At 43.8% G+C, this 22496-nt stretch overlaps 1 protein-coding gene across 1 annotated transcript in view; it reads right to left on the bottom strand.

Annotated features, from left to right (window-relative positions):
* The window catches only part of slc4a3 (solute carrier family 4 member 3), a gene marked incomplete at both ends in the record, with an annotated part of 476263 nt that overhangs the window by 20521 nt on the left and 433246 nt on the right, over positions 1 to 22496 (bottom strand). Inside the window, 4 exons of the mRNA XM_084311393.1 lie at positions 2625 to 2878; positions 9079 to 9245; positions 14395 to 14484; positions 14605 to 14826. Coding sequence (XP_084167519.1) covers positions 2625 to 2878; positions 9079 to 9245; positions 14395 to 14484; positions 14605 to 14826 — 733 coding nt within the window. The remainder of the gene's footprint in view (positions 1 to 2624; positions 2879 to 9078; positions 9246 to 14394; positions 14485 to 14604; positions 14827 to 22496) is intronic.

The following is a 22496-nucleotide window of genomic DNA, read 5'->3' as shown; positions in this document are numbered from 1 at the left end:
GTCCGGGTGTCACAGGGTTAGGCGTTATGGAGACCCTTTGTTGGGTACATGTTGTACTCTGCACTATCGTAATGGCTTACGGCCATACCAACCTGTACATGCCCGATCTCGGAAGCTAAGCAGGTTCTGTCCTGGTTAGTACTTGGTTGGGAGACCGCCTGGGAATACCAAGTGCGGTGTGCTTAGGGCTGGTTCTTCATTCTTTTCGCTCCTCTCTCACGCGTGGCGAAGAGGGGGCTGTTGGGGTGGTCTTGGACCTCCTCTGGTAACCCTGTGCTTCCCGTGCCGCCGGGCCCGGTCCGAAGTCAAGTTTCGTTGATACCGTAGGCCTGGGATAACCCTTTTTTGAAAACTGAAACACTTGTACTGCGGTATAGCCGGTGTATACCCGCAGGTGTGTTTTGGAGTTTTTTCTTGAGGGGTTATAGGAACAACCACCGTCTGTACAGAGAGGGTGGTTGATTCCCTGGTGTGTTGGAGCAGAGTCAACTCCCTGGTTACCCGGTTGAGTGTGCCCCTGCACATTCATGACGTCTGCCAATCATGTCAGCCTTCTCTGCCTCGACCCCTCTGGGTGGGTTTTTTTTAATGGAGGCTTCGTCATGGTGATCAACAACGCCAGCATACGCCCCTTCCGCCGGGGGGGCTGTTTTCAGCTGACTCCTTTGGCGCCTGTCTCGTCCGCAGTGCTCCAGGCTCAGGTTACAGCCTGTTGCCTGGTTTCCCCGGTGCGCTGCCTGCTTCCGTTGGTTAACCTTTTGAGTGCTTACGGCCATGCTGACTGCCTGTTCTGCAGGGTCAGTGTGCCAGGCGGTGTGCTATTGGGGGGAAAGGGCCCGCTCTTGGAGGGGCCTTATCCGAATACGCTGGCGATGTGGGGGGCGGTGTCACTAAGTGACCACCTGTTAGGGTCTTGATGCCTGGCGTCATTGACCTCTCCAGGCCCCCTTTTTCCAGGGGATCTAGTCCCTTCAGTAGGTCTGGGTCTTCCTTCGCGCTCCGCTGCTACGGCCTTGCCACAGGGTTGGGTTTGCTCTTGACCCCGTGATTTTGGGGGCAGTAACGAGGTTGTTCCTTCCGTTCGTTCCCGGGTGGCATGCGGGTTGTGCGTGTGTGTGGTCGTGGGGTCAAGCCACGGTCTGCTCACCCTGTGGGTTGAGTTGCTTGAGTGCCTCTTCGCACGGTCGGATCCATCGCCCTCCCGTGAACCTCCAATAGGGGGGGTATCCTCCATTAGGGAGGGTCAGGGGGGCTCGGTCCTCCCCGGTCTGATGGTTGTGGGGGGCATCAGCGGGGTACATTTGTCGGGCTATGGCTCCCGCTCAGCCCCTGTCATGCAGACAGGTGCTGAGCAAGCCATAACAACATAGAACGAAGGGTTATGTATATAACCCAGTTCTATGAGTTATGGTGCGCTCAGCACCTGGATGCCGCTACGGCCCTTGATTTTTCATTGTGGTGAAATTTGTTGGGAAGGAGATGAGTGTGTGGCCCCACCCCTGCTTATGTAGGTAAGCGGATGGGGGTGTGGTCAGATGAATAATAATAATAATAATAATAATTTAGGACCTGCTCCGAGGTCATCAATTGGCACACATGCGATGCATGCATGCAATTCGTATCTGCGATTAACCCATCCCATCGCAAGGGCAGCCGGGAGCAGACAGGCGTCAACGTGAGCCGCGCCAAGGACGCCACAGCGTTAGCGATCTTGTTGTTGTGCATGTTTTTCCATTGGGTTTATCTTATCGGGGGGGAAACCCTTGCGAGCACGGGGAGAACATGCAAACTCCACACAGAAAGGCCTGGGAGATACCCCACCTGGGTAACTGGCATCATGAAAACCTGGTCCCCAAGCGGGAATCGAACCCTGGACCTTCTTGCTGTGAGGCGACAGTGTTAACCACTACACCACCGTGCCGCTCTGGCACGAATGCTGGCATGTAAAGGTACATGGTGGAAGTTTTTATTTAGTGTATATACGCTGAAGCGAGATATATGCAGACAGGTGCTGAGCGCACCATAACTCATAGAACTGGGTTATATACATAACCCTTCGTTATTACTAGAGGTCTCCAGGTAATACTAGTCCTGTGCGAATAGGACTTAAGCCACTGCCACTTGGCATATCAAAATTGGACAAATTATTTAATAAACAGTTTTTTGGGGGGCAGTTGTGAGAACTTACTGAGCCTTGAATTCTACCTTTGCCAATTTGAAGGAAACTTGATGTCTTTAGTCAAGCAGCCTTGTACCAGTCGAGGCTATGGCTGAAAGCTCAAACGTGGCTGTGGTTACACTACATACTACATGTAATGGAAGCACTGATTCGGAACAACATTTGATGCTGGAACTATTTCAACACCATGCATTTATTGAAAAAAGCAATGCATTCCTTTCCAGCTAATGAGATATGAGTACAATGACCCCAGGGTCATTACGTCAAGATTCATATTCAACAACACCTGTCTCAAAATCCATTCAAAATCCTAGCGAGTAATCGTTTGTTTTTCCTGGCCACTGGTCAGCTGGCTCCGTCACGTCAGAGACAAATTCACTGATCAAATGTGTTTATTTTTTGCATTTGAAGCATTTACCACGATCCCTGCCCTGCTCATTCTTACCCACGAGCACGGCCACAACCAGCCCGGTCACCCGCTGCTCCTTGACCTCCTGGATCACAGGTTTCTCCCCCGGCGCTGTGGCCTTGCTCATGACGGTGAGGGCGTTGACGTGCGTGACAGAGCGCACCGTGGCGGCGGTGAGCCACGGCAGGCCGAACAGCGGGCAGATGGCGCCCAGGGTGACGATGAGCAGCAGGTCCAGGTGGAAACCGGAGCCCTTGACCAGGCGCCTCTCCTTCTTACTGACGATCAGCCTGGGAGGAGCAGAGGAGAAACCAAAGGGTTAATGAGAACGCAGGAAAGAATAACATGAAATATTACGTTGAATTATTATTCTCCTACAAGTATAAAGGTTAAAGATCGTATCAATGAGATATTGTTTGGAATGAAAACTATGTTAACTAAAAACAAAGTTAACATTTTCGTGGAATACCGGTGGAATAAGCATTTTGTGGAATATGCATGTAATTGAATGGAATAAGCATTTTGTGGAATAAGCACGTCATTTAATGGAATAAGCATTTTGTGGAATGAGCATGTCATTTAATGGTTGAGTCAAAACAGGAATTGCATTATGGTCCGTAGTTGACTCAACCATTAAATTACGTGCTTAACTTGGTTTTAGTCTACAAGATTCTGATGTAACTGATACAACCTTTAAATATACTTTTCAAAATATGGATATGAATATGCAAACACAGAGTGTCGTTGTGTGATTGTATTACACTATGTGTCTGCTTCCTTGTACTGTGAAAAATGTATAAAGCAAAGTTGTAATCAATACAGTACTGCCACTACTACTATTATTATTACACACATAATATGCATATTATACACATGCATTGATGGTTTGGGGTCAATTCAGTTTTACCCGAGTCAATTGAGGAAGTACATACGTTTTTCTGCGATATTGAAATATTGAAAAACTTTTGGCATGAGGTTTTTCCTGTCCAAAGAATTTACAAATAATTGTGTACACTCACACATATGAATATATAATATATATGATATAATATAGCTATATAGTAACTTATTATGATATATGATATATAATTAATATATAACTAATTACCCATCTTGATAGAGCCTGAGGTGTGGTCAACAATAGCAACCCCTCCCCTATAGGGAGGTATAGTGGTTACGTAATTTAAATTTTTTCCTGTTCCACCCTCTGTTCAACTTAATGTATTTCCCCATTGCCCATTTCTAAATTGGCTAGTTTAAAACAAATAAAGCATGGACATTGACATGGTGTACCTTTCTGTGCGTATTCATCCACAATCTATAGCTCAACATGAAAATATTTGCAATTAATCGTAAAAGTAGCAAAATAACAACGTTTATGTTTTCGTTCACTGAGAAACTACACTACCATTTCGCGCTGCTGACTGACGTCACCACAGCGTAGACTCCTGGCTTTAGTCGCAGACCTAGGATCAGATTTCCCTTACATTCCATAAGCTTACCAATATGTACAATGGGAAAATAACTGACCCTGAATCTGTGGCTAGTATCTGTTTCACCCAACACTAGTGCTCCGGTGATCATAAAAGCCACAACAACCACGTTACCATATTTGTATTTATAATTTATAACGTTATTTCGCTGCATATTAAATCACTGGAAATACTAATGTAAATCATTGTTTCGTAGTTTTTTACCTAACGTTAGGAGCTAGCTAGCTCACAGAGATAAAACTGGGCATGATTAGTGCACTAGTGCTATTCCCCAGAGTGTAACCAGTAACCAGGGGTGTAAAGTACTTGAGTAATTGTACTTCATTACAATACTTAAGTACTGTTTTGGGGGATTTGTACTTTACTCGAGTATTATTAGGTTTGTATACTTTGTACTTTTACTCCATTACATTTCAGAGAAAAAAAACATACTTTTTACTCCTTACATTTAAAATGCAGACCTACAAAGTACAAAGTACAAATCTTGCAGGTCCAACCATTTTAATTAGTATATTTGAATTGTTTATCTGGCCAAACTAACGTTAACGTTATTAATCCTGCGACCGCAGGTAAACAGCCAATCAAATCCCCATCAATGGAAAATGAACCCGCCCATACCCATGCTGATTGGTCCTTGTGCAAGACTAGAAAGCGGGGATCTTTGATTAAACACCTGTTATCAGAAGAATAGACAGTCAGAGTGACAAGCCATAGAAGATGGCCACAATGAGTGATGAAGAGGACGAAACGGTCGGCAACGGCGTGGACAGACAAGACGAGCATCCATGGCCCTATCTACATAAAAAATACATAATTCAAGGACTCCAACCTAGTCAAGTCAAGAGTTTTATTTGTCACGGCATACGAGTATAAAATGAAATGCGGGTGGTCTTGCCCGCAACGATGTGCAATACAGTGGTACAACATATAATAGAATCCAATACAAAAAACATTGTGCAATAACAGGTAACAGGTAACATGGTGTGACATCTCGGTATTTGTACATAGTTATTTACAGAGCATATAGGACATGCTAGGTAGCTTTGGTAGTGCAATACACTGTTACTGTTGCTAATACTAATTTAAAGTGTCCTTTCCTTTTGGCAATAAGTGTGGGTGTGTGCGGCATGAGTGTGTGCCCGCTCATGTTAAAGTGTTAAAGTGGCTGCTAGTGTGTGAGCGTGCCGTGCACAGCGTGCGTGTCGTGTGTGTGCTCATGTGTGCTTATGTGTGGATAGTTCAGTGTTCTGTGGTACTCAATGTTCATTGTTCAAGACTCTGATGGCCTGGGGGAAGAAGCTGAGCCTAAGCCTCTCTGTCCTAGTAGCTCGGGTTCGCAGGCGTCTGCCTGACCTCAGCAGCTGAAACAGGCTGTTATTGGGGTGGTGCGGGTCTTTCATTATTCGGCTGAGCGCACCACTCTCTGTAGGGCCTTCTTGTCCTGTGCCGTGCTGTTTCCATACCAGGCAGTGATGTTTCCGGTCAAGATGCTCTCTACAGCTCCTGAGTAGAAGGACTGGGCCCCGTTCCCCGTACCTGGATAACTGAGTTAGCCGGATAACTTTCGGTGAAGTCTGACTTAAGCCGGACTTTCCCGTTCCCCGAAGCTGGATTGTCCAAATCACCATGACAACAGATCAAGGGCCTGGTCGAGGGCAGGGTTTAAGTTCAAGTTAGCCGGATGAAGCATGGCCACGCCCCGCAAAGAAGTGAGATCGTTTCCTGAAATTATTCCCACAGTCTAGGATCTGCTTTATACCATTCTGAATTACGTTTTTGTGCTCCATTCTTCCAGAGGGGGCTTTTGAAATGTAAAATAGACCCAAAATGCTGATACTAAATTCACTTTGTCCTAAATAATGCACGTTATATATACCGTGGCGCTCGCTCGGTGCGATGTACACATTATGTGGTTATTTTAACAACGCGCAGCATTGCAAATGTGAATCCCGCGGGGATATCCTTAATGATTGAAACCTATCGCTCGTTTGGCTCTGATTCCTTTCATATTCTCCGCTGTGGATGAGGAGCGAGGAAGGAGAGGAGCGCCTGGATTTTGTTTCATTCACGCATAAAATTGAAGTGTCTATGCGTGGATTGTGGATCTTGTGTGATATTGTAACTGGGATTAAAATGTCTGATGAGATGCGCTGATTGACGGATTTGAGAAATTGAATGAGCCGTTGACGTCACATTAATGAATGAGAATAAAGAGATAAAACGTCATTCAAAATAAAGAATATTCTAAACACGGGTCTCTCGTTCATTAATGTATAAACAATGAATTTATCCCATCTGGCACAGTGGCGCAGCGGTAGTGCTCAATCCTGGCAACCCGGTGACCGGTGTTCGAAACCCCGTGTTTCCAATATAATTTTTTGGAATATAATATTAATGATTATACGCAAAGGTAGCCTAGTTTTAAGTTAAAATATTATAAATCTACATGCATTGAGGATGTCATTCCTTATATAGCTCTCAACGTGCACCAAATTGAATTATTCCTACATTGCGAGAAGAAGGAAAAGACTAGGTTTCGAACCCCGGTCGTCTGCGTGAAAGTCAAAAGAAGAACCCGTTACACCACAGTGGAGATAAGTAAAAGATCGACCATACATCAATCAATGGGAAGAGAGCCGTATCGTTATTCTGTATAACAGTTTAACTAATTATTTTCGCTAGCAAGATCTCATTTGATTATTCAATCCAGCAGGCAAGTTTAAAGAAATATAATCTGATTGATTGAGGTAATGAGGGACTTAAAATTAGCCTATAGATAACGCATTTAACTTGTCGGCGAGGCGATTGAGCCGTACTGCAATATGTTAATAAAGTTTTAAATCAATTAATCAATCAATGCCGCTAGAGAATCAGGATCTCTGCTATCGATACGTGCTGGCTTTTCTACTGAAGCGGCCGCGCGCACTTATCCTGGGTCTCAAGTCTGGTTCTAGTTAACGAGACTGTATCCACCTTCGAGGAACATGAAAATCCCGGCTTCAAACATCGGGTTAACTGAAGCTGGATAATGGCCCTCTTGATCGACTTAGTTGAACCAGGTATGGGGAATAGGGCCCAGGGAGTATCTTCCCCGATACTCTGAACTTCCTTAACTGTCTCAGGTGGTAGAGGCGCTGTTTCGCCTTCTTTACTACTGTGTCTATGTGTGTTGACCATGTCAGATCCTGAGATGTGGACCCCCAGGTACTTAAAGCTGCTCACCCTGTCCACGGTAGCCCCGTTAATCATCAGTGGTGTGTGTGTCTCCTGCTGTCCTCTCCTATAATCCACGATCAGCTCCTTGGTTTTACCAATGTTCAGGAGCAGGCTGTTGTCCTGGCACCAGCGTTCCAGTACCTCAACCTCCTCCCGGTAGGCCTTCTCGTCGTTGTCCGAGATCAGCCCCACCACCACCGTGTCGTCTGCGAACTTCACTATGGAGTTGGAGATGAACTTTATAGTGTTGTTGAGTTGCCATCATTCAAAAACCTGATAAATGGTTTGCGACCAAGCACTAACGTCATTACGAGGCCCACTGGCCGCTCGAAGATCAGCAAAGCTGCTCAAACCATGAAAGAGAAATTCACTGCTGCTATGAGTGAAGTTGAATGGATCGCGACAACAACAGATTGGTGGACAGCCCGACGAAGAAGTTTCATTGGAGTAACCGCTCACTGGATCGACACTGAAAGCTTTGAAAGGCGTTCTGCTGCACTTGCCTGCAGAAGACTGAAGTGCTCCGTATACGTTCAATGTTTTGGTCAGTGCCTTAAACGGCATTCACTTGGAGTACAAAATCCGCATTATGCTATTATTCAGGATACACCATTCTGTTTTTAATATTGTCATATTATTCAGGATACTACAGTATTCAGTCTTTAATATTGTGATATTATTCATGGTGTGATGTGAATGCCGTCCATGTTAGTTTACCTTCAATGGAGAAGTGCATTAAATAATTTTAAAGCAAAAAAAGTGTCCTCTGTTCTTTCATTTCAGCATTGTCTATCACAGAACACATTCCATTGTGGGCAGAGTGTATGCTTGGTTTCATTCCAGCCTTGCCTAAACACCAGCTGATGATTTCACTAATTGGCTCACCTCTTCAACTAACTCACCTGGTGCAATGTATAGTTAAAATGAAAACTTGGCCCATGTTGGAATGAGTTTGAGACCCCTGGTCTATCCCTTTAAAAATAAATGTACTTTTACTTTTTAGTACTTAAGTACATTTAAAAGTAGGACTTTTTTACTTTTACTCAAGTGTGTTTTTAGCCAGATACTTTGACTTTTACTTGAGTCAGATTTTGAGATAGTACCCATACTTTCACTTAAGTATAATTTCTGGGTACTTTTTACACCCCTGCCAGTAACCACAGGTCTGAGAAGAGGACCTGCACATTTTACCCGTTCCCGAAACTCCTCTACATGCCCGATTTAAAATGGTTCACGACAGTAGACATTGCTAACGTCTAGTACATTTAGCTAGGTAAAGTTAGCTAGCTAGCTAGCTTGGTATCAGCTGGCCGTGACGGGGATTAGGCAACAGCATTGAACAGGCTGCCTACTGAACAACAGGCTGCCTACTGGTAACTGTAGTTATTTTTTTATGACAAATTAAAAACCTTATAACTACCTTTATTTCAACAAAAAATTCTTAAACAATAATGTTAGTGGTCGGAACTCATTTTGTGCAAAGATGGAAGCTTGTCAATTTCCATGTGGCAGAATTGTTACAATAGCCGATAATCCATTTTCCCAATGATGAATCCCTATAGGCCTACGGGTGGAACAACCAGTGACGTCAGACTACACTTCCCTATACCCACTCAACTCCAACCTACAGGTCAGACCAAAACAAAAAACCTAAAAAAAGTGCAATTTCAAGCGGGGCTTGCCCAGAGGTTGTGGTTTGACGACATTACAGATTCTACCTTTAACAAACTTGAGGTCTGCACAAAGTTCCTAGCGTCACTGCTGCAGGCAGACATACGTACGAGGTGATCTGGGTCTCCATGAAGATGAGGATGAAGACGAGCAGAGCGGGCACCACAGACGCCCCCATCATCCAGGTAGGGAAGGGCTGCTTGTCGCCGAAGGGGCTGATGAACCAGCCTCTCTTGTCGGGGGAGGTGACCGAAAAACCCGACGGCACATTCAGTTTCTGGAAGTCAAGGTGAGTTCAATACGATGCATGAATGCAAAATCCTGGCACCTATACATTATTCGTTTATGTATTTTTAATATGATAGTGTGGAGTAAGACAAAATATCACTGAGAAGCAGAACTTTTGGTGACATCCCGAAAAAAACTATTAAGAACGTAAGGTTATGTATATAACCAAGTTCTGTGAGTTATGGTGCGCTCAGCACCAGTTGCACTGTACTTCACTTCGTGCACGTGCACTGAATAAAAAATTCCACCATGTACCTTTACATCCCAACATTCGTCTGACCACACCCCCATCCGCTTACCTTCATAAGCAGGTGTGTGGTCACCTACTCGCCTCCTTCCCAAACTTTCACCATAAGGCGAGATCAAGGGCCGCAGCGGCGTCCTTGTGCTGAGCGCACCATAACTCACAGAACTTGGTTATATACATAACCTTACGTTCTGTTTCGTTATGGCTTCGCTCAGCACCAGTTGCACAACAGGAGCTGAGCGGGAGCCAAAGCCCACCAATGTACCCCGCTGAGGCCCCCCACAACCATCAGACCGGGGAGGACCGAGCCCCCCGACCCTCCCTAATGGAGGATACCCCCCCTATTGGAGGCTTACGGGAGGGAGACGGATCCGACCGTGCGAAGAGGAACTCAAGCAACTCAACGCACAGGGTGAGCAGACCGTGGCTTGACCCCACAACTACACACACGCACAACCCGCATGCCACCAGGGAGCGAACGGAATTTATTAAAAAGAAAAGAAGCACCGACTGACAAGAATCCCATTTGACACAGCTGAGGATAAAAACAGTTCACATTTTTATATCCAGTCACCCCCACCACAGAGGATTAGACGGAACTCCCCAGAGAGACTTCCCACGTGAGTCATAGAGTGAAAAAGCCATGGTAATCTTGAGTCATGTGACCAACCGACTCAAGTTACACATATATCGAGCGTAGTGGACCACCTACATAGCAACGTGCGTAGTGACGTGTGCTATGACGGGGGGGAACCCAACACTCAACGCCTGTTTAATAGGAGCAGAGTCAGGGAAACCCTCCCCCCCTCCCTGCCAAGTCGCCTAACGGCTTGGCCCTGACTGGACTGACAAGAGATGAATAAACCCCCTGACCAATCAGAAGAGGGAAGGAGGGGTTTATTCGGTACCCCCTCACAAGCCCTTCCCTTGCATACAACAACAACTTTAGCACACGATACCTTTAGTAGCAATGCTAATGAATAGCGCAAGCTAATACAATGCATGCTAACCACAGACGACTGTGAACAGGGTTTACAACAAAACCAAGTCGCGTGTGTGTGTGAATCCCGCATCCATGTTGAACATAGAAAAACACTGATAGAGAGAGCGAGAACGGCTGAGCCGTGGTACGTGTTCATACGAGCATTACTGCAACCAACACAACAGTGTTGTAGCTCAACATTACTTGTGTAAGCAACAGAACATACAAGTAACCTCTACCTTTATGTGGAGACTCAGGCCGAGGTAGAAAAAACCCTTTCTGTCAACCGAGTGTAAGCTGCAGACCTTGCTTAAGCTCTTAACATGAACGTAACCCTCCTATCAACCCATACTAGTGAAGATTCACACTTTGCAACCCCATCATATGTTTGGTGAAGAAACACACAGTTTGTTAACAAAAAATACAGTCCCCCTTTAGAGGGGACTTTTTTATTTCTGAACAAATCATATGGTAAGGCCGGGAAGGGAAAACAGAGGGGACCGCAGGGGAAAAAAGTCACTGGGTCTAGCGGCGCCTGCTGCCTCGAGCCGCTCGGGATTTGCCACCCCGGGGAGCACCGGAGGGACGGTAAGCAATCGTCGGCTGGTCTCGACGGTCCCTACCGTCACCTCCGGGCGTAGATGGGCCGGCTGTAGCGGAGGCGCCCTCTCTCCTCCTGGCCTTCTTCCTCGAAGGACCAGCAGTGGCGGTGGTGGCAGCAGCAGCCACGGCGGAAGACGCTCGACGACGTGGCAGCCGTCTGACTCCACCGGCGACATCGGGAGGGGGAAAATTAGGTTGGAGCACGGAGCGCTCCTCCTGCATCTCTCTGCACGTCGAGGTTATCAACTGCAGGGCCTTCCCGAATAGTCCAGCATCGGAGAGGGGTGCCGTCAGAAGTGGAAGCCTCTTCTTCTCCGGCACACGCGCCTGCTTCCGAGCGGCTATGGCCTGCGGCTGAGTCAGATGCAGGATAGCTCCTGCCGCCTGGGCGAGCTGGTCATGTTGTACATCACTCAGCTCCATGCCGCCCGTCAATATCCCGGACATGAATCTTGCCAGCTGCGCGATGTTAGACGCGGCAGCTAGAGATTGTGTTCCGAAGATAAATGACTGGTCGCTCCAGTATGCCAACTGCCTCGCCGATTTCCCTTGAGGAACCGGCTTCCGTAACGGCTCCCACACCACCTCCGGACAGAGGAGCGCGGCCATCGGCCTATCAAGCCGCGGCACGCCCTCCCTCATACCGTCGACCAAACCCGCCACCCGCGTAACTTGTACGTAGGCGGGGGTGAGGCCTATGATGTGGGATACCACCTGGCCCTGACGAACATAGGCCCCCATTGAGGGGAAAAATGGGTAGACAACGTCCACCCCTCTCACCGGGCGACGCTGCCATAAATGACCTATGAGATCATCAGGGACAGGAACAGGCAGTGGCTGCGGCACGCCGTTTGCGACTGCCGCCACCGCCATGAGCTCGGGAAACAAAGCCCGCAGTTCCCCCTGCAGACTTTCCTCCACCGAGCCGGCATCCCTTACATACAGCAGGCTTCCACTGGTCAAAGAGCCACACTCCGATGTGGCTGATAGCAGGGCATCCCGCCGACGAGTCAGAGGTTCTTCTCCAACGTCTTCAAACGAGGCGCCCCAAGGAGACATCTCACCCCCCTCCAGTGTTACCTGGACGGGCGGGATACCTGTCTCCACCGGGCCTTCAAATAAGAACCCGTCCGCCTCTACCATGTAATCCTCTGTTTCCATCGGGTATGTAGAGACCGACGCATCCTCACTGGGCTCCAGCAACTCACCAAACCCGGGCCGTTCGCGTCTGCAAGCCACCATCTTGCGACGGGAGCGAGCCGACGCAAAAAGTTTGCGTCTCAAATCCCCTGGAACCAAAGGAACCGGCCGCTCAACAGCGGACGATTCCTCGGAAACAGAGGAACCAGAGCCAGGACCAGGCCATCGCATAGGCGACGGCACCGGTGCACCAGCTCCTTGGAGAGGCAAACTACCCATCGGACGCCTACCGGGCGTGGCTGTCAACCACGAGAGAGGCAACAGCCCCGCTCCAGGACGTACGACGGAGGCGGAAATGGAGAACCGCTGGTGGAGAGTGGCGCTGCGAACACGACTCTCCGGAGTAGACATTATGACTTAGGTTTTTCTATCGAATATATGAGAGAAGAAAGAAAAAAGCACAATGTAAACACGTCTCAACTTTCTTCAGCTAACAACCTCGTCAAGTGGGGATCTACCGAAGGCACTTCCTTGTGGTGAAAGTGAAGAAGGAGGCGAGTAGGTGACCACACACCTGCTTATGAAGGTAAGCGGATGGGGGTGTGGTCAGACGAATGTTGGGATGTAAAGGTACATGGTGGAATTTTTTATTTAGTGCACGTGCACGAAGTGAAGTACAGTGCAACTGGTGCTGAGCGAAGCCATAACGAAACAGAACTGCGGTTTAATATACGATGTGGAAAGATACCAATTTTACATACATTTTCTGTGTGTGTGTACATGTGTTGTTTCTGTTGTAATAGGTAGGCATGCATGTGTTGTTTCTGTTGTAATAGATAGGCCTGCATGTGTTGTTTATGTTGTAATAGGTAGACATGCATGTGTTGTTTCTGTTGTAATAGGTAGGCCTGCATGTGTTGTTTCTGATGTAATAGGTAGGCCTGCATGTGTCGTTTCTGATGTAATAGTAATGTTAGGCAGGCTGGAGCATGTATTGTTTCTGCTGTAGTATGTTGTAGTGTTGTATAATTGAATTGGTAGATTAAGGCGAGACACTGCAGGTGAATAGTCAAATATACTTTTTTTGTTGATTTTGAGATTTTGTTATATTTTGCTTCCTAAACATGTCTTCTATGAAACTAGTGACAATAAAACGTCAATAACACACATTTAGTTGTTTATTTTACATCATTTTGCCTTATTGCATCCATAAATGTGCACATATTTAATGGGGAAGTGCCTCATTTGCATATATAAACATAAATTTCAGAAAACTTGCAATATATTTTTTCTTAGTTTATATGTACATAACAAATTGGGAAAGTTTCATAGTGATATCTATTCAAATATTTTTTGCCTATTAGGGGGTACTACACTGTACTACACTGTTTGTAGCCTGTGTGTAGTTCTGTTCAGTTCAATAACATCATTATTATTATTATTATTCAGTTATCAGGCATGTGTTTAGGTTGTCTATTACTAATGGTTTGATTAGGTATTGTGTTTGTAAATATCTGTTTAAAAAAAAAAGTATGGCATTTTACAATACAGAACTTTGAAGGCGTTTTCCCAAAAATGAGTTTTAAGAGTTTTTCCTCATACTCTGAGCCAGAAATCTCCACTTCAGTAGCACTCACATACACCAAAACTTCCAGTTCTATTCATATCTATGTTCTGAAGGTATTTACAGGAGGGTTTGTTGATATCGCATTCATACCCTGATTTATATCACATTTTATTCCTAAAAACATGGCGAAATATGGAATTTTACCATAAAAATGGACTGAATGGAGTATTTTCTGATTTATGGAGTGATAAAAAGAGATATCCAAAATCCCCTCTGTAATAACCTTTGGCTCTAATATGTCAACAAAATGAAACTATAATTTTGAAAATGGCTTTATCCAATGTTCAGATTTCTGTCCTGGAATTATATGCAAATTAGTGCATATTTAAGTAGATCATGCCTCATTTGCATATTTAAACATACAATTTCAGAAAACTTGTAATACAAAAAAGTCTTGTCTTAATATAAGTTATCAACTGGGGAAGTTTCATTGTGATATCTATTAGTTAATTATTTTACCCTATTCACCTGCAGTGTCTCCCCTTAAAATAAAGTATTCCAAATGTGTGCCAACATTAAGTGATACGCATTCCAGTTACCTGTGTGTAAGTGTCAGGGATAGAATAATCCAGTAATACGGAGAATAAGATTGAGATGGGGATACCAAAGTCTCCAATAATTCTTCTGGCCTGGTGGGAGATTAAACAACAAATCACGACAACTCGTCATGTAATAAAAAGTGACATACTGTATATCATGTTATTCAATTTAATCAGGGGTGGACTGGGGGACACAATGCAGTACAGTACCTTCCCACCCAGGAAACGGCTGTTCCGGAACTTCCTGAGGAAGAAAGCCACAAAGAAAGTGCCCAGCATGAGGACCGTGGAGAGCAGAGCCGTGTTGGGCTGGTTGAGGATAGGCACCTCACGACTTGAGGGTGAACCTGGGTCCTTGGGGATGCCCATGAAGGGGCCAGCTGACATGGACTGGTCAGGGTAGCTTGTCATGAATGGATGCTCCTGAAAGACCTAGAAAACAAAACAGAAATATCCTCAAATGGATGGTTAGCCAAGTGGTTTATTACGAGTTAGCAGGAGAACATTAATCTACACTGAATTATATTGCTGCTACTATAACTACTGTAGTAATAATAATAATAATAATAATAATAATAATAATAATAATAATAATAATAATAATAATAATAATAATAATAATAATAATAATAATAATAATACAATACAAATACTTTAATTATTTGTATAGCACCTTTCATACAAAAACTGCAGCTCAAAGTGCTTCACAACAGCATCTCACCATCCTCCCAGTTCCGCATCACCTTCAAACTCCTGCTCCTCATCTACAAGTCCCTCCATGCCCTCGCCCCCCGATACCTGTCTGATCTCCTCCACCAGCACACTCCATCCCGGAACCTACGATCCTCTGATCTAGGTCTCCTCTCCATCCCTCGCACCAGGTTACAGACTTTTGGGGACAGAGCCTTCAGCGTGGCGTCCCCTACCCTCTGGAACTCTCTCCCCCCCGAAATCCACAACGCCCCAACCCTGGACACCTTCAAATCTGCTCTAAAAACACACCTCTTCACCAAGGCTTTTCCCCATCAATTAGTTTAGATTAGATTAGGTCCATTATCCCTTACCTTCCCTCATCCCCCTTTTCCCCCCTATTTCCCTAGCCCTATTTTTTTTCCTGATTGTGAAGCGACCTTGGGTTCTATGAAAGGCGCTATATAAATTTGATCTATTATTATTATTATTATTATTATTATTATTATTATTATTATTATTATTATTATTATTATAATAATAATAATAATAATAATAATAATAATAATAATAATAATAATAATTATTATTATTATTATTATTATTATTATTATTATTATTATTATTATTATTATTATTATTATTATTATTATTATTATTAACAGAAATAAAATGAGCACATAAAGTGCAGACATAAAAACAGTTTTTCACATTAGGATCTAACATCCCAACAGGCCACCTTGTTTATGGTTTGATTCAGTTTTAAATAGACAATAATAAAAAGAGTAAGATCAAATAGACAGAGTAAAATAGTGCAATGCAATAAAATAGTAGAATAGAATAGATACAATTATTTTTTTTTTTTTTACAGCGCAATAAAATAGTTCTGGATTACTGTTCAACAGTTCAAAGTCGTCTTTACCTTCTCTGTTTGGTATCCACAGTTTAAAACTTGAGAGTCTTTTCCCTCCTGTGTTATACCCACTTTGACCCTTCGAACCTCCCACTCAGGGCAAACCTCCCTCTCAGGGTGCAGTTCCCTCTCTCAGGGTGCAGTTCTAGGCCTGGGTCCTACACAGTTTTAAAGCCTGACAGTCTCTTGTTTGATACCCACACAGTTTAATACCTGACAGTTTTGTACCTGTAATAAAAAGTAATAGACAGAGTAAAATAATACAGTGCAATCAAATAGTAGAATAGAATAGATAGTAAAAGTATGCAATAGAATGGACAGAGTAAAATAGTGCTACAGTACAATCAACAGCGGAGTGTATTAGAAGGCTATGGTGAAGAGGTACGTTTTTAGCTTGTCTTTGAAAATATTAAGAGATCTAGCTTCCCTAATGTCCATAGGTAGTGTGTTCCATAACTTTGGTGCATAGTTTGCAAAGGCTGCATCCCCGATTTTCCTTAGACTGTGGCTTGGAACCTTCAATAGACCAGTAGTAGATGATCGCAATGTTCTAGGAGGCACATCGTTGACTAAAGAATTTGCAATATAGCTTGGTCCTGTTCCATTTAGTGCTTTGTATATAAGGAGGAGGACCTTGAAATCAATTCTAAATGTTACCGGAAGCCAGTGTAGGTTAGCTAATATTGGACTGATGTGGTCTCTCCTCTTGGTTCTAGTTAGTAGCCTAGCTGCCGAGTTTTTAATGAGTTGGAGTCGTTATGTGTTGTTTTTGGGAGGCCAGTGAGGAGTGCATTACAGTAGTCAAGTCGGCTTGAGATAAAGGCATGGATCAGTTTTTCAGCGTCTTTTTGATTTATAAACGGCCGTACCTTAGCTATGTTTCTAAGGTGGACAATTTATGTTTTTGTCACCTTGTTGATGTGTGATTTAAAGCTTAGGTCTGAGTCTATTATAACACCAAGACTTGCAACTTCGGATTTGATCCAAGGAGTAAGTTGCCCCATATTGCTCCGTAACATTTATCTTTTTGTTATAGGACCGACTAGTAGGATTTCAATTTTAGGAAGTTGTTCGTCATCCATTTGTTTATTGCTAAGAGACAGGCGGAAATGGAGTTAATAGCTGTGTGATCATTTGGTTCAGCGGAGATGTACAATTGTGTGTCATCTGCGTAACTATGAAAACATACATTCTGTTTTTTAATGATGTCTCTGAGTGGCAGCATGTATAGTGAGAATAATAATGGACCAACATAGGGGCGTAGTGGGCAAGGCGCTCGCCACGAATGCGGAGACGCTGGGCTCGCCTGTTCGAGCCCAGCGCTCCACATTGCTTTCAGTTTAGCTGGTCGTTCATACTAATACACATTGGCCGTATTAGGGGGTGGGAAACTGATGGGTGGGGATCGGGCGTTGTGGACAGCGACTCCTACAGGTCGGTTGGTGCACCTGCGCAGTAGAATCAGGAAGTGTCGGGGGCAGCGTGAGCCTCCCACACGTTACTCCTCGCCACTGAGAGATCGAGCTGCGCAGGTGAAAAGATGCGACTGCTGTTACCTCAAGTACCGGAGGGGACTTGTGCTATGTATGACTTAGTCCACATTGCAGCCGGCTTGTGGGAGGCAAGAAACAACGTTCGTGACAGGGGAGGGTTGAATTGGATGATACGAAATTGGGATGGGAGAAAATATAGAATGTTATAGAATGGAGTAAGTCGCATGTGACACAGCTGCTCACCCGTTATTTTTTTTTCCGTTTTAAAAACATATTTAGAGACCACCAATGCGTTTAAAACTTGACGCATATATCAACTGAGATTATCAACTAACTATATTGACTGAAAGATTCGAGATGCCAACAACAAGGAAAGATCATAAAACGCTTCCAAAACCAAGCGCAGAAGACCCCCCTATGGCCGCGGGACACGTTCGCAAAATCGCAGAGGATATTGACGGGATGTCCACCCCAAGTTCAACCCCTATAATCACCTCCTCAGACTCGGAATATATCATCCGGGAAATGAAAAATGAAATGAAAAAAATGGAGAAGTCAATAACCGAAACAATAACCGAAAAAGTAGATGCTATCAAAGAATCTATCGAAGGCAAAATAGAAGCGCTAAGGGTGGATGCCGAGGCACATATTAAGCGCACCGTGGCACTAGAAATTGGCTTGGAAGCACACCAACAAAATTTCGTTTGCATCTACAATGAAGTAGAGGTTAACAGAGTTAACCTAACTGCTGAGATGAAGGGGAACTACAATGAAATCAAGACGGAGCTCAGCGAAATAACGTTGGAGCTCACGCGAATCAATAAAGAACAGAAAGCCAAAATATTCGAGATGGAATATCAAAAACGCAAGCTGAATATTCGTATTGTCGGTCTGGACGAATCAGTGAGATGTGAAAACCCTGAAGAGTTTGCCACAGAATTACAGAAAATCTTGGGAACAGGAATCCTTCCTAAAATACCGGAGGTGGATCAGTGCTTCAGATTGGGTCCCCGCTCCATTGGCAATAACGCTAAGCCCAGAGTGATATTGGTTATACTGCGCCAAGTCAGAATAAAAGAAATGATTATGCGTGAAACTCGCAGGATGAAAGGCAATCTGAAATACATGGAGGTACCAATACACTGCTTTGAAGATTATTGTCGTGATGTAGTGGAACTGCGTGCCAAGTTCAAGACGGTGATGTCTCAACTATACCTGGGGAAATACAGACCCCTACTAATATACCCTGCAATACTTCGCATCGTCGACAAACAAGGAGCAAAGGTTCTCCTCAACTCGCCTGAAGATGCAGCCAAATTCCTGTCTGAACAACACGCAGAATAGTGTATAAATGGCCTTTTAAATCTCAGTTATGCAAGGTCACCATATAGTACAACCTTTAATAACCGAGGATTTGGGACAGAGAGACCTACGTGCTCAGAGTTTTTGAATGCTTTCCCCGACGTGTTTATATTATTGCGGACATATTGGATTTAAGATTGGAACACTCCAGAACATACTGGAACAATGTAAAAATGACATATTGGAATAATCTAGAACATCGAAGCATTCTTTGATATATGGAGCATTCTGGAATATCAGCAATACGTGGTCATTCACTCTACCAGAAGCCCCTCGGGGGAATAATCAACAGCTATCTAGATGCAGAACCACAGAGCCATCATAGCCGGCCGGCTGAAAGATCACTCTACACAACGATCATCGCCCACCCCGGTCAGGGGAAATGCTGCATATACGTATTTAAAAACTGTTTTTTATTAATGGGAAATAATTTCACTACTTCTCCAATTAATACTTTAGATGTTTAAGCATAGCAATGCTCTTTTAAGATCTAAGTTAATGTTCTCTTCCTTTTACTTGTTTTTTTTTCTTCTTTTTCATCCGCTCTCTCTGATTTATTGAGGCTCTCTCTTCAGTTCAATACCTTCATATTATTCATGGGTTACTATAAATTACTATAAATTACAAGTTCATATAAAATGTAAGTGATTAGGGCATGACAATTGAAGCTTATTTTTGGTCTTTATTTTTAGTTTATCTCATTTAAATTTTTATTTATTTATTTTTTACGGGTAAGTGGCCAAGCCACAGTCGACATTCTACTTATGGTAGAATTTAGAGTGTTAGATCCTATGGTATACATAGGAATGTTAAGGATAATTGGATCATTCTGGGATATCCGGTGGTGCAAGGGAGAGAGTCATACGCAAAGGTTGTGTTCATGGAACACAATCCTGTACGACTCTCGGTGGGAGGGAAGGGTAGGGGATTTTTATTTGTATATATGTATGTTTTTAAGCTCGGCTCTCAACGGGACCTCACTAGTGGGATGTATATCTATTATTGCCTCGCACTCTAGAAGCATTACCAAAAATTACAATGCAACATGTATAGACTATGGCTAGTTTGAATATAATGATATGGAACACCGGGGGAATAAATAACCAACTCAAACGCAAAAGCGTGCTCACACTGATGAAAAAAGAACATGTGGACATTGCTCTGCTAAGCGAAACACACATTCTAGGGAAAGACATAGGTAAATTAGCGGACAACATATACCATAATATCAGTCACTCCTCTATTGGTACGAGAACTCGGGGTGTAGCAATAGTCGTTAAACGTAAGTTGAATATTGTACTAAAGGGAGTATGGTCTGATGTAGAAGGTCGGATAACTATAGCTAAGATTGAACATAAGAACAGGAAAATAGCGTTGATAGCGGTATACGCCCCAAATTTGTACGAAGAAGATTTCTTCACTACACTAACCAATGCAATGTTAGACATTCCCGATTACTCATTTATAATAGGAGCGGATTTTAATGCCATCTGGAACCCAAGGATAGACAAATCTTACCTCGCCTTTTCCAGCGAACAAAAGAATTCATCGAAGGCATTAAAGGATTGGTCAAAGATTACAGGTGTAAAGGACTTATGGCGGTTACTTAATCCCACGACCCGAAAGTACTCTTGCCGATCTGCGAGACATAAGACACTATCCAGAATAGATTATGTCTTTGCATCACAGAGACTATTTGATAATTATGAAGTGGAAATGATACCCAACGCACTATCAGATCACTGTTATTTACTCCTTAAAGGTACATTTGGTATACTATCCTCCCGAGCCCCAAGATGGCGATTTAACTCGTTGCTGCTTAACAACAAGGAATTCATTACACAACTCAAAGAAGCTCTTATAGTATTCCAACGGGAGAATGCAAACTCGGTGCAAGACCCCAGAATAATATGGATGTCGGTAAAGGGAATGATCAAAGACTTCACGGATAGCTTTTCCTCCAAAATGCGCAAGAATCAAAGCACAAAACTGGATGAGCTGGAAACGCTTTACTCAACGTTATTTAATTCTCTGAAATACAACAACTCAACTCGACTAGAAAATCAAGTGAACGTACTAAAAATAGAGATCAATGCCATATACAGACAACAATCGGAAATACAAATACGCAGCACAAGACAACAGCAGTACTCCCATGGTTCCAAACCCAGCCACCTATTAGCCATGCGATTAAGAATTAATGCAACATTTGCAGATATAACTACCATTAGAGCACAACAAGTACTTGTAACAGATCCTGTAAAAATAAACGATACATTCAAAGTATTCTACTCCGACTTATATAAATCAGAAATGACCTTCGATCAAAACAAAATGGACACATTTCTTAATCAAATTATTCTCCCTAAACTTTCAGAGGATGACGCTAAACAGTTAGAAATACCGATCACACTAGAGGAACTCAAGAAGGCCATAACCGCAATGAAAAGTGGTAAGGCTCCAGGAAGAGACGGTTTCCCATCAGAAATGTACCTTTCTTGTTGGGACATAATTGGCCCCTTATTACTAAATATGATCTTATACTCAGTCAAGGAGGGGAACTTGCATAAAATTGACAATATTGCACTCATAACAGTCCTCCTTAAAAAAGACAAAGACCCCAACGAGTGCGGTAGTTATAGACCTGTAAGCCTCCTCGGAACAGATATCAAACTGTACTCTAAGGTATTAGCCATCAGATTACAAAAGCATATGACGTCTTTAGTTCACCCGGACCAAACTGGCTTCATAGGAGGCCGCCTGATCACTGAGAACATAAGACGTATACTGCACGTACTTGATGCCGACAAGGAGGACACCATACCTAAGGCGATGCTGTCCCTGGATGCTATGAAGGCCTTTGACAGGCTGGAATGGTCGTATCTGTGGGCAGTGCTAGAAAGGATGGGGTTAGGAAAAGGATTCATCGATATGATTAAAGTATTATACAAAGACCCATCGGCCATGATTACAACAGGCACAATCATCTCTGAAATATTTCCGGTATCACGCTCTGCCAGACAGGGTTGTCCTCTTAGTCCCGGACTGTTCAATCTATCATTAGAGCCTTTAGCACAATATATAAGACAATCCCAATCCATAGAACCTATCGTAATCAAGGGCACACAACAAAAAATTTGTTTATATGCGGACGATGTAATACTGTTCATGAAAAACCCCAACACCACATTGCCTCATCTGCTCAAGTTGATTGAGGACTTTGGTGATTTATCGGGATTTAAGATAAATTGGCCGAAGTCGGCTTTCCTTCCACTTAACACCCCTGCAAAAAAAGATACAACCCTCCCAGGACAGATACCGATGGTAAAACATTTCAGATGCTTGGGAGTGGAAATATTCCCTACCATAAGACAAACGGTGAAGCACAACTACACAAAAATCCAAAACAAAATCAAAGACGACCTTGATAGATGGGCAAAACTTAAGAACACAGTACAAGCACGGATATCAATAGTTAAGATGGATGTACTACCTAAAATCAACTTCTTCTGTTCAATGCTACCGTTACCCCCTCCAGAGGGTTACTGGAAAAGATTACACTCCTCCACATACAAATTTATTTGGAATAACAAACCACCACGTATAAAAAGATCCACCGCACAGAGAAATAAAGCAGATGGTGG

This window comes from Notolepis coatsorum (assembly GCF_963971535.1).
Source record: "Notolepis coatsorum genome assembly, chromosome: 3".
NCBI classification, from domain to species: domain Eukaryota; kingdom Metazoa; phylum Chordata; class Actinopteri; order Aulopiformes; family Paralepididae; genus Notolepis; species Notolepis coatsorum.
The sequence above is the reverse complement of the archived record's forward strand: the minus strand, read 5'-3'. Positions and strand labels throughout refer to the sequence as shown.